This window comes from Talpa europaea (assembly GCF_964194135.1).
Source record: "Talpa europaea genome assembly, chromosome: 13".
NCBI lineage: Eukaryota > Metazoa > Chordata > Mammalia > Eulipotyphla > Talpidae > Talpa > Talpa europaea.
Window position 1 is genome coordinate 56769922 of NC_140080.1, and position 21110 is coordinate 56791031.

The 21110-nt window shown below is 38.4% G+C and overlaps 1 protein-coding gene across 1 annotated transcript in view; it reads left to right on the plus strand.

Moving 5' to 3' along the window:
- The window catches only part of MYOM1 (myomesin 1), a gene marked incomplete at its 3' end in the record, with an annotated part of 128597 nt that overhangs the window by 38079 nt on the left and 69408 nt on the right, over window positions 1–21110 (plus strand). The window contains exons 6-13 of the mRNA XM_084252679.1: window positions 1776–1864; window positions 1978–2040; window positions 4232–4396; window positions 6449–6610; window positions 11505–11646; window positions 12590–12789; window positions 15085–15141; window positions 19252–19376. Coding sequence (XP_084108805.1) covers window positions 1776–1864; window positions 1978–2040; window positions 4232–4396; window positions 6449–6610; window positions 11505–11646; window positions 12590–12789; window positions 15085–15141; window positions 19252–19376 — 1003 coding nt within the window. The remainder of the gene's footprint in view (window positions 1–1775; window positions 1865–1977; window positions 2041–4231; window positions 4397–6448; window positions 6611–11504; window positions 11647–12589; window positions 12790–15084; window positions 15142–19251; window positions 19377–21110) is intronic.

Below are 21110 nucleotides of genomic sequence, written 5' to 3' on the forward strand. Positions count from 1 at the left end.
TTCTATTTATATAAGTAAAATTTCAGCAAGCAGTAAGTTTACACAAATGAAAATAAATCCAGAGCAACAATGAGGAACATAAGAACTGATGATAAGAAAAAACAATCTGCTTTGAAATCTTGTTCATCTCTCTGTGAGATAATTTTCTCCCTTATTATCAACGACATCCCAATTTGTGTGTTATAGAGGAACTTCCAAATGGCACTTCTGGCATCACACTGTAGGCTGAAACTACAAACGTGGCCTGAACCTGAGTAGAATCAAAGGATAAATAATTCATTTGTACTCTGAGGCTAGAACACCCAATATGTTAAACCAATCTGGATCTGGTTTATGGCACAGGGAGTCTATAAGGAGTTCCTTCTTTCCATCTCTGTTACTCCCATTTTGAATCTGACCCTGAGGGAGCAAAGTAGAAAGATCATGTCCTCAATGTGCTTTGGGTAGCTACCTATACAAAATCATATGGCTGGATGCTTTCTGCTTCTGATATGATTTTAGGCCAGTTTATCACAGAGTTGTTCATGCTGTAATTGAAGTGCTTAGCAATAACTGGGCATTTTCTTTTACATTTTAAATGAACCCAGACTAGGATTGATACAGGCAGCAAAGGGCAGTAAAACCGGCCAAGGACACTGCCCATATAGTTTACTGGTCACTGTCTGAGTTTTTCATACACACACACAATTGCAAGACTACTGAGTCTCAGAGAACAACAATAATGGGATTTATTTAACAAACCAGGGAAAAACAAAGAGTTACTGAGGCCAAAAATAGCAATTTACCTCACCCAAAGCAGTGTCCAGTGTTTTCAAGTCCTAAACAAAAAGCATCTAAGATGATGTCTTCCTACCACTAAGGACACAGAGCTCCTCTCTTGAACAATAGGCCACGTGCCCAAGATGGCATCATCTTGCCTGGAGCATGCAGCAACCAGACTATAGGCCAGTTTCCAACTCACAAAGAAACAGAAGACACAACAGGAGATGCTGGACCTGCCGAGATGCCCCAAAACAGCACCAGATAAGATGATGCCCCAAAACAGCACCAGATAAGCGACACTCAGCGACACTCAAAACAGCAGTGGCAGGAGCTAAATAACCTGACAAATGGCCACACTCTTGCAGTTCAGCCTACCTTCCCTGCCAGGCTGTAACAGTAGCAAAACCGGAACAATTTCAGTCTCTCACCCTGCAAAGCCTTAGAACTGTTCCTCTCTGAGGTTGATTGCTGGAGGTCTCTTCATGACCTTCACAGGCCTGCACCAGCCTTCTGGAAGATCGGCACAGTGGGGGTTGTAATTGCAGACCCTGGATCACTGAAGATCTGAAAACGCTGTATCCCAAATGCTGGCTGTTCAAACACTGAATCCTGGGAGCTGCTTCTGCAGTCTCTTATATTTCTTATCAGAGTTTCCACCCCAATTTTTGATACTATTTAGCATTTTCCCTAGGGCTATCTATCCTCACCAGCACCCCACTGCGGGTGAAGGGGGGAGGGGGGCACCACCTGGAGGCTTCAGCCATCCCTTACATGATCACAGTGAATTATAGGTATTCTGCTCGCATGTGCTGCTGGATTATAACCACAGTGGATCTCTTGGACTATGTAAAATCCCACAGGGATCAGAGACCCTATTTCATCACAAGTCCCAAAGAACCATGTATTAGTCGCTGATTTGCAGTGTGCCATGTTAGCAAAGAGATCCTTGATGGCACAGCTAGTAGTCACAAGGAGTGTCACCATGACAGCTCCTCATGTTCACTTTCTTTCAGGTGTGATTTTGAAGACACTGCTCAGTACCGGGCCTCCGCGATGAATGCAAAGGGAGAGCTGTCAGCTTATGCTTCCGTTGTTGTCAAGAGTAAGTTGCGGTGCTTGTTTATTTAAAGCGTATTTTTTTAAAAATTCTTATTGCAAAAAAACTAACAAAATGCACATGAAGCAGTTCACATATATTCCTGCTTTCTTTTCCAGGATATAAAGGAGAGCTTGATGAGACTCGCTTGCATGCAGGAATTTCTACTTCGCCCCCCAGCTGTAAGTTAAAAATATATTTACTAAATGCCAGCTTTACTTAAAATACAGCTTATTATAAGGCTATTCTATAGTAATGCAATATAATGTGATGACAATATGTTGTATGCTAGTTTGTATGCAATATCTCTCTGTGGTTCTATTTTTTTTTTAATTCTCTGGTTTCTATTTTCTTTCTGAATGTTTTGTTCTTGTTTTATAAAAGTCCAGATGTGATGGGTTAAAAATGACAAACGCTTTTAAGTATTTATGGCTTAAAATGAAAAAGACCATTATATAAACCCAGGTGGAGTGATTTTAAACACTCCCTACCCTACCACCAACCTTCCCAGCTCAACTTTATTTATCAGCCTTTTAAATCTTTTGGATCCTTCTTTGACTGACACATGAACTCAGCACAGTAGCTCCCAAGCAGAAAACAGAGAGTTCTCATTCAGTCATTCAACTAATACGTACTTAAAACCTATTATGTTCCATATAGTGGTTCAAGTGCTTGGAATACCACTGGTTGTTCTAATAGTTCATATGCATCAATCAGTTGTGTTGTATATTATACAAAGACATATTTTATATGTATTGACTCATTTAATGCTCCCTGACAGCTTTTGAAATTGGTACCTTTTTATCTATGCTATGCAGTTGAGGAGAGAGTTTAAAGATTTTAAAAAACAGGACAAGACCACTCAAAATGGTAAAGTAGGGACATGTATACTGGTTTTTCTGATTCTAAACCAGGGGTCAGCAAGCATTTTCTAGAAAGGACTAGACTGTAAATAGTTTAGGCTTATGGGTCTTATGGTCCCTGTCGAAGCTACTTAGCTCTGCCTTCATGACATGAAAGCAGCCATAGACTCTAGTGAAATAAATGAATGTGGTTGTGTTTCAATAAAATCTTATTTCTGAACATTGAAATCTGAATTCCCTGCAAATTTTCACATCACAAAAATTTTTTTTTGATTTTATTCCACATGAGAACATTTTAAAACCATTCTTAATGGAACAAAATAGGAGGCGATCCAGATTTGACTTGCAGATTTTCCAACCATTCACCTTAAACCAGACCCCCCTTGCAACCCTGACCTATGCTCCACTAGTCAATTAGGTCTGATCAGGTTGTTTCACTTTTTCATGTCAGTGGGTCACCATCCTATAGGTGTGGAGTAGATGGGACCTATGATTCAAAGAGAAGTGATTTCACTGTTAGTGGTTGCCTGGGAACATACAAATTCAAGGCAAAATCATGTACTGGTTGAGAACACAGGTTCTGGAAACAGCCTGCCAGTGGAAATCCTGCCTCTGTGGAGTGGTTGTGGGAGTTATACAGCCTCCTTGTGCTACTGGTTCCTCATTAGTAAAACAGAGATAATAAGATACTTCCCTTATTATAATTCTCTGGTAGGATTATTATGAGGTTTTAGTTTATTATGAGGTTCAGTTTATCGGTATTAAGCACTTGGAATGATACTTGACATAAACTGAATGATCTTTTAGGAAGAGAGAAGAAATATAGGAGAAAGGCCTAAGTTTTAGAGTTAGGAAGTTATAAGTTTAAATTTTGACTTCACACGTGAAATCTGTGGAACCCATATTACATTTTTGAGGTTCTATATTCTCATATGAAAAAAAAGAAAAAATAATAGCAATGCCATGAAGCTGTTGCAAGGACTAGATGACATGTCAAATATAAAGTGCTTGGCATGCAGTAAATCAATTAATAGTTATTATTTTCCCAAATCCTTTCGTTTAAGAAAAGAGAATAGAAAACGTTTATATATGCATGATGTAGGCTTATATTCAATCTATAAAGAAGATATTTTTAAGAAAAATATTTTTGATGTTTCAATATTTTAAATTTTCAGCTTTCTGTCATGGATATTTCATTTTCTTACATTTCTTATATTTTTCCACGCAGATCATTAAAAAGATTGAGACAACTTACTGAAAAACTATATATTTTTTTTGTTCAAAAAGAGATGTATGATCAGAAAAGTGTGGGGACTCTTGCACTAAATTGTGAGCCCACCTTCCTCACAGCAATAAGTCCAAGCCCTGGCCCATTGCCTGACATAAGGCAAAGCCTAAACCATTTGATAGGTCTTTGTTGTGACCGCTTCCTGCCTGTGCTTCTTAAAATGTTTGTGACTCTGGTGAGAAAAAAAATGAATTACTGACATTTTTTTGTTGTTGTACCCAGTTGCTGTGACTCCTTATGGTTATGCGTCCAAGTTTGAGATCCACTTTGATGATAAATTTGATGTGTCTTTTGGGAGAGAGGGTGAGACGATGACTCTCGGCTGCCGTGTAGTTATCACACCTGAAATTAAACATTTCCAGCCAGAGATCCAGTGGTACAGAAATGGTGAGCTTTTCATGAATTCTCAATTAAATTCGTATTTGCAGAAACTTGCACATTATGTTTGACACCAGAGTATGAATGTCTGTAAGATTGATGATCTGTTTCTCAAAACTGGCGGAATCTGAACATTAAAGCCATAACTTACTGCATGTTAAAAAAAAAAAGTTTTCACACATGTATCAAGGTAGCAGAACTACAATATATTTCTGGGTGTTTAACTTCTTATCACCAAGTAACATAAACAAAGGATGACAAAATGTGTTTTTGTTTTGTAAATAAAATATGATTTTGTTTTGTTTTGTACATTTTGTATGTTTTGTTTGGTATGATGGAGCAAAGTCCAGTGAAGTCCAATGAGACTATAGAACATGCCCTTTTACCCATGAGTGGGCAGTAACTCGCTAGACAGTTGGCTTGAACTTCAGGGGAGGCAGAGCTCCATGTGGGGCGGCATGAGAACCTACAGTAGGAGGACAGCTTGCCCTTTCATCCCTCAAAATTATTTCCTTGGGATCTGCACAATTATCAATTCCATGGTCTGGGCACCACTACAGGACCTGATGGTAATCAGGCAGTAAACTTTGTCACTAAACTATTATAAAACGAAAGAGTACCGTCTTGCAGTAGAGCACACAAGGCAGTTACTATCCATAGAATTCTTCATTGACTTTAGAATCTCTAGTTCTGAAAACTGCCACAACATTGCAAAGCAGATAGGCACAGATATAAAATATAAGTTAAGTTTAAAGATCTTTACATTCAGTAAAAGAGAGTGTTATTTCTATATGAAACTTTGGATGAATCCATTGTTAAGGAAAATAATTTTAAAATTAACTTTTCATCATAATTTAAGATGCAGTGATAGAATGTATAGAAAAAGTATTTTAAATTAGATAGAAATCACAAAGTCATTTTGGTTTCTTTCATGACTTCCACAAGTCATAGAATATGTTAAGGAAAACAATAAGATGCAATTTTGTAAATTTACATTTAGAATTTAGACTTATCTGAAATGGATTTCAGGAGTATCTTCTTTTTTTTTTTTTTTTAGAAAAGATGTTCCTCCAGAATCTTCAGTTCTAGAGTACTAAAATTCATGTTTTAAAATAGCTTATTAGAATGTTCATTCAATGTTTTTGTATAATTTATTAATAATACTATGTAGTATAGAACCATATAATATAATAATTATTTATACTCAATAGCTCCAGCAATAGTTGCATCAGCAACAGATACTTCCCAAATAAAAAATTATCAAAACATTTGTGACCTTCTATTTGCAAGGAGTGACTGAACTTGCTTTCAATTATACAGACTTAAAATAAGCTGCTAGAGCATAAATTTGGTGAGTTAATAACTGAATTCGCAGAAAAGCATGCTAGAAATCTTAATATCAAATTAATAAGAATTTTTTGTATATTAAATTACAGCATGAAATAGAATTTTGTCTGTAATTTCTATTACCCCTGTTATATTTTATAAGGAAAAATACTTTAGGAAAGAAAGTTATATTTGGGGCCTCCCTGGTGGTGCAAGGGGTTAAGACACAACCTATGAGGCTATTGGCAGCCACTGCAGCACAAGTTTGATCCCCAGCCACGGAGGAGACCAAAATGGTGCAGCAGACTTCTCCTGACTCGCCCACTACTCCCCTCAGCAGTGTATTTCAGTCAATCTGCCTGTTCTGTTCCCCACTCTTGTCTCTGGTGAATCCTCTTACCCTCCATACCTCTGGCCTGTACCCCAGTTCTTGTTTGCATAAATAAATAAATATTTTTTAAAAAGTTATATTTTATTACCTTTAACTTTTTTTCCTCTGCATTTTGAATAAGGATTTTTATCTGGAACCTTGCAGATTATGTACCTGGTCCTGATCCCCTCAGTCAGAAAGTATTAGAGACTTCCTCTAACAGTCAAATAATTTCCAATATAAAATAGAGAGACAGACAGAGAGAGAGAAGGAAACATAGTAACATGCATGAGAAAGGAAAAAGAAGGGAGTAATGGAGAAAAAATCAGTTAACTTGCTTATATTTTTATTTATTTTATTTCTAGGTGCACTGGTTTCTCCATCAAAATGGGTGCAAACAAACTGGAGTGGAGATAGGGCAACACTGACATTTTCTCATCTCAACAAAGAAGATGAAGGCCTCTATGCAATCCGTGTACAAATGGGAGAATATTATGAGCAATATAGTGCCTATGTCTTTGTTCGAGGTAAGACCTAGCAAAAAGTGAATGCCTGAGAATATTTACAATACCAAGGCCAGATTAATCTGTCCAAACATGTTTTTTGTTATGATGAAGGAACCATTTGACAACTGTTCCAGATTATATATCTGGAAAAATAATATCTGGATATTAACTTACACAATCATTAAATTCAGTACTTTACTCATCTTCAGTGAACCTATCAAACCATTTCTCTGTAAGTGTTCCAGTAGAAATACTAGCTCTATGGAAAGATGATCAGGTTATGAAAGCTGCAACAAGAGAGCCATGTTTATTTGGGGATTTACTCGTTAAAGTCTATTTCAAGCAAGCCCCTTCTCCAGAACCTCAGATTTAATGAACGAGAAAATAGGGTATTTCAACTTAATCCTTAAAGGAAACTAACACTGTTCATTTTAGAAGTCTTTCTTTCTTTCAATGTTGTCTTGAATGAATTGGATCTGAGCAAAGGGAACAATGCTCCACATCGGATCCCTGCATATTTGGAAGGCCTTGATTCTTCCAGACTACAAGGGTCACCGTGTTCTGTGCCCTTTAAGTGATGGCCAGTCAGCTGTGACCAATGTGGAGAGTAGAGGCCCAGGATTGTATTATGCTCACAGATCTCAGAGACCAAAGGGAAAACACCAGTATGGGCTGGTCAGGAGGCAGAAGAGCCAAGCACAAGGGACTTTCTTGGAGTTTCTGTGGGAAAGAGAAGGCGATACAGACTAACAGTTAGTGATTGACAAGTTTAAATAATTTCTGTGGAATCTAAACTGGAGGGGTGGTCCCTAGCTTCTAGTAGCTGGCCCTGGGATGATTAGGGCTGTGGAACTTTGCCTCCCAGCTGTCTGCGCCTGATAGAGAAGGTGTGGCTGGGATTGGTTATTTATACATCATAGGCTGCTCCAGTCTGTGTCCATAGCTCTGCCTGAGAATTGACTAGTTGAGGTGGGGGGTGGTGGCAGTGGAGGGGCAGTCTCTCCCCTATCAGAAAGGTATTTAAGATGCTAAAACATCATAATATATAGAAAATATAAGCAATACAGGTAGACTTACTAATATTTTTATCTCTTGTGCATTAAATAGAATCATAGACTCATCTGCAATTTGATCAAGAGGGAACTTGAAAGGTCACTAGGTGTCCTTAGCTGGATTCCCATACTCCCAAAGGGTCACAACTGTATTTTCAGTATAATGGATTTATTTAAAAATTGCATGTACTTTATTTTATGCATTTGAAAGTAAAATGCTGATAAGGAGCCTCTAGGCTTTATCTATTTGCCAAAGGAGTCTATGGCACACACACAAAAAAAAGTTAGGATTTCCATTCTAGTCCAAACACTTAATTTTAAGATGCAGAAACTGAGGCTTAGAAAGAGAAAATGATTTATGAAAAGCCTCACAGTAACTTAGAAGGAGAAGTGGAATTAGGATGTAGGTCTCTGGGGTCTAGCCCAGGATATTAATTAGGCTAAGTTGTCAAACAAAATTAAATTCTCTCCCGTCCCAAAGGTAAGGGGAGGTCTAGATGGTCCTACTCAACATGGCCGTTCGTATCCATCTTTGCTGTTTCTCCACTGCCCCCCTCACTGTGCTTTCCCATGATCCCATTCCAGCTCCTAAAAGGAGACAAAGGACATGGAGGACTAGGAGCAGATCTGCACACATGGCTTCTGCATGTGAGCACAGTCACATGCATCTCACAGTAGGGAAGCCAGAAAATCTAGTTTCTAGTTGGGCATCCATGTTACCTGCTAAAGTTTAGGGCTTCTCCTGTGAAAAGGAAACAGAAAGAATGGATAGTGGCCGCAGTTAGATGTCTGTATCATTGCTGCACTGAACAAACACAAATGATCATTAAATTCTTCCATAGACCAGCAACTGACAAAGACCCACGAATATCTCTACTATCTGACAGTGCATCACACTTTCTCTATACAAGGATTGTGGGAAAAGTCTGATATGGCCAGGGAGGGAGAGGAGCGAGACTTCTGGGTAAATTGGAGTAAGAAAAGAATCACTGAAACACAACAGCAAATCAGTTTGCTTAGCTAATCCACCTGGAAAAGCCCAACTACATGAATAGGTGGAACCGCTTCTTCCACTCTGTCATCTCACCTGAACCAGAGAGTATTTTATCTCTAACAATTCAAGAAAACAAACAAACAAAAAAACCCAGAAAGCTCAGTTATGTGCTGGTGATTCTTTTGTGGACTTTTTCTGGGAACTCTAACACAGCCTAGGGTCTCCTCAATGGCATTTATTAGATTCCAGACTCAGAGTTAGTGATTCTGCCAAGTGCAGGCTGTACTGCACATTATTAACTATACATGGGGGGAAGGACTGAAATTTGAAATTTAAGCCAGTTTTTTAATCCACAAATAAAAAGATGGAAGTATTCTAAAATTTATCAGCTGTTGACTTAAGGAATTGAAAAGAAAAATGGGAAAACTTAAATTGGAAAGACAAGTTTCTTCCTTTTTTTAAAGATTTATTTTATTTTTATGCATATAAGAACTGGGGTACAGGCCAGAGATGCAGGGGGTGAGAGGATTCACCAGAGACAGAGTGGGGGGAGCAGAACAGGCAGATTGACTGAAATACACTGCTGAGGGGAGCAGCAGGCGAGTCAGGAGAGGTCTGCTGCGCCATGTTGGCAGCTCCCTGGCCAGGGATCGCACTCGTGCTGCAGTGGCTGTGGACAGCTTCATAGGTTGTCTTAATCCCTTGCGCCACCAGGGAGGCCTGGAAAGACAAGTTTCAACAATTGTGTTGTGAATTTAACAACTTTTAGAAAAAGACTTAAATTTATTTTAGGTTTTCTAAAAATTCTTTATTGAGGTGAAATTTGTATACCATGAGATTCACTCATATTAAGTGTACAATGCCTTTTAGGGTATTTATTGACTTAAGTAGCCATCTTCCACAATACAATTTTAGACCATTCCTTTCATCATCCCAAGAAGATTTCTCTTGCCCATTCCCACTCTTATTTCAGCAACTGCTAATCTGCTTACTATATCTATGGTGTGGCCTTTTCTGGGTGAAATGTCATATTTTATATCTGTTTTCTTTTACTGAGCATATGTTTTGAGGTCCATTTATGATACAACATGTATTAATGGCTTGTTCCTTTTAGATGCTGGATAGTATTGCACTGCATGGATATTTTGTCTATCCAGTTTGTCTATTCATTCACATGTTGATGGACAGTTAAGCTGTTTTCATTCTTTGGCTACCATGACTAATGCTGATATGAACATTTGTGTTGATAGTCATGCACCCATGTTTTCATTTCTCCGGGGTAAATACCTGTAAAAGATGTTGCTGAGCATATGTTAAATTTATGTCTAAGTCTTTTAAAAAATCCCAAAGTGTTTAAAGTGACATTTAAAAACATCCTTAATTGCCTACTCTCTATCAGACTCAGTAAACTAACGTCCATGGTATCAGTTCAGGGATTGCTATTTACTGTGTTATAGGTCTTTAGCAAATGGACATGCTAGAGGTTGCCAACTATTCCCCTTGCAGCTGAGTGACTGTCCAGCTATGTCTCTTCTGCCACTTAGGCTGTTAACCTCAACATCTCCACTTCCATCTAGGAGTGCTCTACCTTCACCTGCAGTAGCACACTCCCACCCAGTCTCCAGTGCTCTCAAAGCCTGAAATGAAAGAAGGTTCTCCCCGCCAAAATGCTCATTTTCCATTTGTGTGGCATGCAGGAATTCTGCATTAAATTTTAGGCACTTTAATTTACTTACATTCTCCTGCAGCAGGAAATATTTACCTAGAGGCACTTTCTTGCAAGTTCTTGCAAAAAACAGAATGTTCAAAACCAGAGGGACTTGAATTCTTCACATGTAATGCAAACCTATTAATTTCAGATGTACATAAATCATTCTGCCATGCTGTCATATGTTTTAATTACTCATAAGAGCTACAGGAGCTTAGCTCACAGGAAGAGTGTGTATTCAGTCAACAAGAATTGCTTTCTCTTCTTTGGGTGGCTCCTCTGTGTCAGCCCCCTTAGCCTTTAGCTCCTGGTATGAAAGGGTTGACCAGATGTCAGGAAGAATGAACAACTGTGGACTCTGCCCTGGGGGACTCTGTTGCCTATCTTCATCAGTCTTCCTTAAAAGGCTACTAATTGACTGTTTTCATTTCATTTCCTCTCCTCCTAAAAACACCCAGGATTCACTTATTTAGCTGTGCATGTCACACATTGGAGAAGATACCACTGTCTGAGGGTTCCATTTTGTAAAGAATCACTATTTCTTGTATTATCTTGAACTTTTATTAGAATCAGATAAACAAAGCTCAGATATGGGTATTGCATCAGAGTTCCTTTAGCAAGGATCTGCCAATTGGGAACAAACACTTGATGAAAATGAATGTTTTCCTTTCTCCTTCAAAATGGTTGTGCCCAGCATGGCAGTGGGCAAAGCATCATGGTTCATGTTCTCCTGTGGACTGCTGCAGGAGTTGACAGGAGCTGTTTGTTCCCCTTTAGAGTCATTCATAGTTTCCCAGTAACATTGCACAATAAATATTTTAAGAACAAACTTTTCGGCATAGCTTACCTTGTACTTTTCTGATAGTAATCCCCAGTATTTACATATTTATTTTTCTTTAGAAAATTTTGGGCAGGCAAGAGCCCTGAGGCAAAGGTCAAGTGTCCTTGTTAGAGCTCATGCTAACATATTGTTCTAACACGCTGTTGGTGAAAAGCACATATTGGTATGTTGGTAAGCAAATTACAAGACTGAAGCTTGTTCTACTGGGGCCAAAGATGTAGCCACCATGGAGGTGATCAAGAAATGTGTGCACTAAGAACTTGGCTTGCTCACTGACAGTATATGTGAAAGGATTGATGGGATCTTCTATATTTCTACAGATGCAGAAGCAGAGATAGAAGGAGCTCCAGCCTCTCCTTTGGATGTGGCATGTTTGGATGCCAACAAAGATTATATCGTCATCTCTTGGAAACAGCCAGCTGTGGATGGAGGGAGTCCTATTCTGGGATATTTTATTGATAAGTTAGTATTTAGTCTAGCTTCAGTTAGAGGTATCTGGCCATAGAGATGCATGCTTCAGTTCTCCTACCACTTGTAGGTGAAATGTTTTATTTTCTGCTTTCTCTCTCTCTCTCTCTCTCTCTCTCTCTCTCTCTCTCACACATACACACACACACACACACGTATGTATTTATATATATAATCTTTTTATTCTACCAGCTTATATATTTATGTAAATTCCTAAGATAATTTTTGCATTTGACCATAGTATGGTATGAACTGCCATCTTTGTCTCACAGGTCATGACCACTCCATCTCCAGGTACCAATTGCTGCAAAAGCACCCAATCAGATTTAGAGGTTCTAAGTACTTATCTTCTACTGCCACTGGGAACTACCCTGCAGCTCATCCGTCTCATCTGTTAAGAAACAAGTGTAGTACAGTACCCTCTACACCCTTCTACCCACACGTGTAATGACCACCAAGTGAGAAAATAAGGTAGCCCTTTCCAAACTGTAGTATAAAGTAACATCATTTTTAAAAGAAAGTGTCTAAAAAGACAAAGAAAGAAGTCACTATTGGTGGAATTGAAGACATGAGTCAGGGAGAAATTTTGTTGCTTTTCCCCCTTAGTCTGTCCAACATAAAGATACCTATCTACTTTCCCATCCCGCCCCACCCCCGCAAAGGTCCTCTGCATAACACGTGAAGCCCTCACCTGCCTGCTTTTAGTGAGTTTGGAAGACACGTAGGTATTCAGGAAGGATTTGGGGCTTCTTTCATCTGGTTAAGGAAAATATGTTACAACTGAGTACAACTGAGTACCTGTGCTTATGTAACCACTCTTGAACTGGATATTGTGAAGAGAGAAAATCATAAGTAACTTTGCTAGTGTGCAGTTTTGGAGCTCATAATATAGCCATAATCCTTTTAATATTTTTGTCCATTATTCTCTTTTGCTTAGATGTGAAGTGGGCACAGATAGCTGGACTCAGTGCAATGACACGCCTGTGAAGTTTGCTCGTTTTCCAGTCACTGGTCTAATAGAAGGTCGTTCCTATGTATTCCGAGTTCGAGCTGTGAATAAAACTGGAATAGGTCTACCATCTCGTGTTTCTGAACCTGTGGCTGCTCTGGATCCAGCTGAGAAAGCAAGACTTAAAAGTAAGTACATTTCAATTTTTAGGATTTTCCCTGGATTTTTATAATAGTAACTGCACTATAGCTTATGGCGAGGTTATTCCTCCTCCTTCCACTAGAGGGAGAAAAGAATAAGAAATGCGTGATAAGAAAATCCCAAGGGAAACAAAAACAAAAATTGAAAATATATATATTTGATTTTTGATTCATCCATTCTCTAAAGGGTTTACTTTATTTTATTTTTCTTTGATTCAGAAAATATTGCCTTGTTAACCTGAGTTCCAGGCATTGTGTTTGAAATAAAATATAAAAGCCAAGAGCCTTAAGGAACATTTTTATTCATTATTACCACACTCCAAATCTACTTTTCTTTCTGGTTCTTTTAAAGTTGTAAGGTAATTCCACAACCTTGAATTTGGCCTTTAGAGGAGTTGAGTTTCTTCATATCAAAGGAAAAACACATTTGCAACATTATATCTGATCTATACATAAATTTTCCTTTAGACAATCAAAACTAATAATTTCATATATTTAGCCTCCAAGGCTCTGTGTCACAATCATGGTATACATGATTTTTTTGGATACGTTTGGTTCCTAGGAACCATGTGACATTCTCCATAATAGAGACCATAAAGTGGTTATGCTATACATAATAGGATGTTTACCAGCACTCCTGGCATCTACCCAATACATGCATTAGCATACCTTACCCCCACTTAGGACAATCAAAACATCTCCAGACTGTACCAAATGTCCCTAGCAGGCAAAACCACCTTAGTTAAGGACTAATGGTGGATGCCATATTTGAGATGTTATTCTTCAAGCACAGGGAATGGCATCATAAAAAAATCTAAGTTAAATATCACCATCTTTTGATTGGGTTCCTTGATTTTTCTCCAGTCACTTTTCACCCACCATGCAGTTTCCCTCCCTTTCCTAAATCTGCAATTCCATCTCCTGCTTGCCTTTACTCCTCTTTTATAAATTCCAATGAAATAAGATGTGTTTGAATTGAAAATAAGCTATCTTTATCACTTTTCCATTTTTTGCACAAACTCTGGTGAAAAGTCCCTTGATTAAAACAAGATATCATTCTGATATCTATAGGGTCAGAAAAATGAATTTCCTCTTTAACTTTCTATTACTTTCTTCAATCCATTCTCCTTATTCAGGATCTAGACTAGCTTTCCTTTGCAGGTAACATTTTCCAAAATGTAATGGGAAAAAAGTGCTTTTGTTGAGCTTTCCTGCAGGATCAGCAACCCTTCTTCTTTTATCTTCATTATGAAACATAGTAACTACTGGATTTGCAGTTGTTCTGGAAATGTTTCTTCCAAATACAAGCTATCTTTTAAGAACAAGAGAGCCTGTGTGTTTGAGGAGATCCATACTGAACAGTGAATGAACACAGGTTATTTACCTAGCTTGTTTAAGTGCAATTCCAGAAACATTGACTTAGCTGGCCCTAGGCTCCAGCAGTTTCTAAGTCCCTTGAGGACATAAAATCACACACATACTAGGAAAATATTTAAGTAAACTAGAAACAAACTCATATGTCACTAATCTTGCCAATGTAGCAATGCAGTTAAAATTGGACTTGTGAGTGTTGTATCAGCAACACCACACCGATAAAGAAACGGAGTTGTGGAGCAGTTTGCACAAGGCAGGATGCTGCTGAAGGGCAAGATCCCGGCCTTTTTATTGATAGAATAATCATACAGCATCCATTGTGAGGGGAAGGAGGACAAAAAGAAACGGGAGGGGTGAAACTAGAAAATGTGCTCTGTCATCTACAGTGTCATCAGTGGGGGTTGTGAGTCTCCCCTCCAGGCACTTCTCATCTGCTTGATGACTTGGTATTGTAATTGAGATGAAGCCCTAGATCCCCAGCCAGGGTTTCAATCTTATCAACAGTGCATTCCACTGATCAACTGCTGGGTCCCTTGTCATACATCAGTCCTCAGCCCTCCAGGGCGTTCTGGGTCATCCCTCCCCATGTGTAAGTCAGGTGTAAGTTTGTGCATTGGTCATCAGCACCCTGCAGCCCTCACCCCCCAAGGCATTCCCTGTCATACCTCATGATGCATAGCCTTCCCAAGGTGATCACGCTTTAAGCTCTTGGTTGATTAGAAAGGCGCACTGTAAGGTTTGGCTCCCGTAACTGATTGACTGGGTAGTTCTGACCTTGTATAGGACTGCAGAACAGCAGGTAACAAAAAATGGTGGTGAAACAGGCCATTTAGGATTAGCAGACCCACAGCCATGCAGTTAAAATTGGACTTGTAAGTATTTATGATCTTTATACTTATCTTTGTTCAGGTCGCCCTTCAGCTCCCTGGACTGGACAGATCTTTGTCACTGAAGAAGAACCCACAGGTAAAATCTACTGATTCCCCAGATATTGTTGCCAGTGTTTTGATATGGATTTAGCTTTTGTTGTAGAAGGCACAGTGTGTATTATTTAAGATGTTTTGAAAAAGACATTCCATAAAAATGTGCAATTTGTTAAACTATACACACAAAGACACACACCTATGAAACCATCACCACCATCAAAATGATGTAAATATTAATCATACCGAAAATTTTCTCATGTCCCTTTGTCATGCCTCCCACCCATGTCTTCTGTGACTATAGGCCGTCACTGAGCTGCTTTCTATCACTCTAGTTTGCATTATCAATAAATTTAGATACATGGAATCATATTCACTTGTTTGGATTCCTCTACTCTTCATCGTTTGAGATTTGTCCATATTGATGCACAGATCAGTTCATTTCAATTTATTTATTCACTGTTGAAATTTCCTATTGTATGGATCTATGCTTTCATTTTCCTTAGATAAATACATAGAAGTTGAATGGATAGATCCTATGGTAGATGTGTGTTTAATTTTTGAAGAAAATGCCAGTTGTTTTCCCAACTCTTTTTACCACTTTCATTCCCATCAGCAGTATGTGAGAGTTATGGTTGCTCCACACTATCACCCATACTTAGTGTGGTTAGTCTTTTTAACTTTTCCATTCTAATAGGTGCACAGTGGTGTTTGATCCATAGTGGTATTTCAGTGTGGATGTATTGTGGTTTTGATTTACATGTCCATACTAATGTTGAGCATCTTTTCAACTGCTTATTTGTCATTTTTTCATCATATTTTATATCTTTGCCAAATTCATGTCTTTACACAGGTTTTTTTTTTCCCTAGAAATGCTATAGCATTCCATTTCTAGTAACACTACAGTTCTTACATTTAAATCTGTTATGCATTTCAAATTAATTTTTCTCTATTTTGTGAAGTCAGGGTCTAAGTTTTTTATATGACTATTATTTCAGCAATATATGTTGAAAAGATTATCCATTTACCATTGAACTGTCTTAATACATTGTCAAAATCAATTGATTGCATATTTGTGGGTCTATTTCTGGAATCTCTATTGGTCAATTTTATCTTTGTTATGCCATACTGTTGTTTCTATAAGCACTGTGTTGTGGTGGTTGTTTGTTTGAAATAAGCTTCAGAATTTTGAAATCAGGTAGTACATGTCTGCTAATATTGTTTGGATGTAATTTTTTTTTTCCAACAGCTATTTTGGTTATCCTAAGCCTTTCCATATAAATTTTAAAATCAACTTATCAATTTCTACAAAAGTTCTGCTGAGATTTCAGTTGACTATTCTGTCTCCTGAAAGATTTTCTATCTACTTCTATCAATATTGATAAAGTAGTCATGAAATCTCAGACAAAAATGGTGAACTTGTGTACTTCTCACATTTCTGCCAGTTTTTGGTCACTTTATTTACCTTTATACATGGCAACATGCTTGCTTGATTGATTGTTTGGCAATCTACTTTAATATAACCATTCCAGCTTTCTTTATTTTTCTCTTATAAACAATGGAAATTTATTTCTCACAATTTTGGGACCTGAAGTCTGAGATCAGTTGCCTGCATGGTCAGATGAGGAGACCAGCTCTCTTTATATTAGTGTCAGCATACGATTTGTATCTTTTTCGTTTTGACCAGTGTGTGTCTTTATAGTTAAATTGTGTTTCTTGTAGACAGTATGTGTTGGGTTTGCTTTTATGTCTAATCTGGTGATATTTGCCTTTCAGTTGGGGTGTTTTAACCATTACATGTCTTGCGATTTATTGATATATTTGAGGCTAGATTTAAATCTACCATCTTGCTATTTCTTTTCTATCAATCACATCTGTTCTTTACCTTTTTCCTCATTTTTAACTTTCTTTTGGTTTGAAAATTTTCTGTACTGCCCTCTCTTATCTCTACTTCTGGAATTCCAATTACATGCCACTTGAAAGCACAGGTCACTGATGCTATGTTCACGTCTCCTTTCAATCTTTTTTCTTCTGTTTCATTTTAGTTACTTTATGTGGTTGTGTGATTAACTTTACTATCTTTTCTTTTTTAGTGTCTAAGCTGCTGTGAATTCTAGCCAGCGTTTTTTTTTTTTTATCTTAGATTTGTAATTTTCATCTCTAGAAGCTCATTTGTATCATTTTTATATTTTCCACGTGTTTAAGAGTGTTGTTCAATCTTTACCCTCTTGAACATATGGAATATATTTATAATGACTGCTTTTATGTTCTTGTCTACTAACTCTTTCATCTGTAACACTTTTGGTTTTGTTTATACTGATCAATTTTTCTTCTCTCTGTAGCTTATATTTTCTTGATTGTTGCATACTGGGAAATTTTTTATGAGATGCCAGACATTTGAATTTGCATTGTTTGGTGTTGGATATTTTTATATTTCTATAAATATTCTTGAGCTTTGTTCTGGGGAAACAATTTGATCCTTTCAAAGCTTGCTTTTGTTAGATGGAACCAAATCAGATTTATTCTAGAGAGAATTTGGCCTCACTATAGAAGGCAATGAACGCCCTTTTGAACATTCCACCGGATGTCCCATGAATTAGTAGATTTCCAGTTTGGCTGGTGGGAACAAACACTCTTTCAGGCCCTGTGAGAACTTTGAGGATTGTTCCCTCCAATTTTGTCCAGGTTTTCCCCAGCCTTGGGCGATGTCCTCATGGGTATGTGCTGCTCAGCACTCAGGTGAGCACTCCAGAGAGCGCCAAAGCCCTTCTCTATGCAGCCTTCTCCTCCAGCATTCATCCCCACGACTCTCTGTGAATGCCTTGATCTCCCCCAGGATTCCAGTTTCTTCTCCACTCAGGGAAACAGCTAAGCTCTACTTGATTTCCTTTTCCTAAACTACTGCCTCTAGACAGTAGGCTAGGGCAATTTGTTTCCCAGGAATCAAGAATCATTGTCTTCTGCTGACTAACATCCAATGTCTGAAAGTAGTCATTTCATGTATTTTGTTCAGTATTTAATTATTTAATGTGGGAGGGTCACTTTGATGTCAAGAACTTTTTGAGGGTCAAAAGTTTACCATATTTATAAGCTAATAAGTTCCATACTACAGTTTCATAGGTGCTGTCAAAAGACTTTGGACTCCTGGGTCAGAGAGAGAGGATAACAGGACAGCAGACAGGTTGAAATTCTTGTTTTCATTGGGGTCCTTTGTCCCCCCAGGTCCCACAAGTGATGTAGAGTAGTACAGATAGATTCTGGGCCACAACTGAAAAACCTTGCACTTTTAAGGTTTGTTATGCAAACTTCCTTGAAAAGAGAGTTTGTTAAAAAAAAAACCAAACACTCATATAAGATGTAAAAATGGAGGTCTGCCTGTGCGGGGTCCCTGGGCCTGAGTCCAGGTTCCCACCTGGCTACGCAGGATGTCGGTGGCCTTCGTACCCAACTGGATGAGAGGCAGGGTGGAAGTTAATCAGGAGACTATCCAGTGACTCCTGGAGGAGAATGACCAACTGATCCGTTGTATCGTGGTGTATTAGAACAAGGGCCGGGCAAACGAGTGTGTCCAGTACCAGCATGTGTTACATAGAAATCTCATTTATTTGGCTACTATAGCAGATGCACGCCCAACCAGTGCTACAAAAACAGTGTAATAATCTTCCAGTTGACAAGTGCAAGGAGTAATTGAAAGTAATCCATTTCCAATGAAATGGAGGTAGGATCTTTAGCCAAGCAACTGCTTAAAACACAAATAAAACCTCTGTGACTTAAAAAAAAAAAAAAAGATGTAAAAATGGTGTCTGCCAACACTAGTCCTTTTCCTCCATCTTGGCCAGGCAGAGAGGTAGAAAATGACAATTTAAGCTGCCTTTGAAAACTATGATTCCGCTCCTCTTTGTGAAAATAGAAAAAGATAACTTGTGCCATTGCTACTGTTTTTCAGGACCAATAAGGAGACTAAAATTGTCAAGCACAAAAGTAAAATTTTGGCTTTGAATGGATGAATGTATTAGGAAGAATTTTAGAGATAAGGTACTTCTTTATACTACAGAGTAGTAATTAACTCTTTCTCCTGTAAGAAACAAGCCCCTGTGACTCAGTATCTGGGTTTCTGCACAATGTCAGCTTCTCATTTTTGTTTGTTTTTCAGAGGGTATTATTCCAGGGCCCCCCACAGATCTCTATGTCACTGAGGCCACCAGGAGCTATGTGATGCTAAGCTGGAAGCCCCCTGGCCAGCGTGGCAATGAAGGAATTCTGTATTTTGTGGAAAAGGTAAGACTCAAGATCAACACTTCCTCTTCCTAAAGATTTCTTTAAAGAATTAGAGATGAAGTTTCCATTGTGTTTTGAACTCTTCAAACCCTTGTAAATGGAATAATTGTCACAGAAAATATATATATGACACAAAATTGTATGGTTCTCAGAGACTCACCCATAGACTCTTAAGTGGTCAACAGACCCAAATCATTACCACTATATGAAGAGAAATATTCCTGAAACATAGATTGCCTGTGTGTCAATGTTTTCTAGACACTTTCTCTTTCTCCCTTGCTCTGAGAATGACTTTTAAAAAAATCCCTCTACCTCCTTTTCCTCTGCAGTGGTAACGAACATTAGTGAAACTAGATGGGCAAAAGGAATAGAAACTATACTTTTGAATGGCTGGGAGAGTTGAAGACAGAAAGTCCTCATTTGTCACTAGTTAAGTCTAAGTGCACATATTAGGGTGGCGTGAGGGATTGCAAGACATGAGATATTGGGTCATTCTTTCCCTCAAATATCTTACAACTACATTGTAACTGTATTATATTGAAGAGGGCTCCTTACTACGAAGACCTGAGTGAGTGGAATGATGAGAATTACATGTGAATCTATCATAGACCCATATTTGAGGGTAGTTTTAATAATTTATGCCCAGAAAATATAGAAGAACCAATCACAGGAAGGGCATTGTTTGAGGGATTGGCCCAAATACAAGTGCAGAAGCAGAATTGCTTGAAAAAGCAAAGTTTAGGGCCTCAGCAGGGAAGTCCTCGGCTCACAGGATAATTGCCACTGGAAAAAGTTACTGAAAGAGAATTTACCTAAAATAAGGTTCAAAATCCATTTGTTAGAAAGTTTTGATTGGGATATAATTGGAAAAAATGGAACAAGTTTATCTCATGCATAAGATCACTCATTTTTGGCAGCGACGCACTTTTTTTTTTAAAGAACAATGAATGAAGCAAATATTTGTACTTTTTAAAAAAATATTTATTTCTTTTTATACAAGAATTGGGGTACAGGCCAGAGATGCTGGGGGTGAGAGGATTCACCAGAGACAGAGTGGGGAACAGAACAGGCAGATGGACCAAAGTACACTGCTGAGGGGAGCAGCAGGTGAGACAGGAGAGGTCTGTCCCTCCATGTGGCTGCAGATTTCTTCATAGGTTGCATCTTAACCCCTGCACCACCAGGGAGGCCCAAATATTTGTAATTTAAAAAAAAAAGGTTTATTTTTTATTTAAACAAGAGCTGGGGTACTGGCCTGAAGTGGGGGAGGGTGAGAAGATCCACCAGAGACAGAGCGGGGAGCAGAACAGACTCACCAAAAGCACTGCTGAGGGGAGCAGCGGGCAAGTAAGGAGAGGTCTGCCACACCATGTGGGTATCTCCCTGGCTGGCCAGGAATCAAACTCATTCTGTTGAGGCTGTGGACAGCCTCACAGTGCTTCACTCAACCCAGTGCACCACTGGGGAGGCCCAAATATATGTACTTTTAAATATATTTTATTTTTATAAAATTATGTGCTAGCATGACAAATAATGGTTTCTTTTTACTTTCATAACAAAATCATAAAAAATGTCTCTTATTCCCCCAAAGTATTATGGAACTCAATCAGGCCCCTTTCTTTCATCTTTAATTTTTTTTAATTATTTAATTCTAGAACACCTTTCAGGTCACCTTCCCTGACAACTATTACAAGAGAGTGATATCATCAACCTATAAGTGTATACAACCATAGC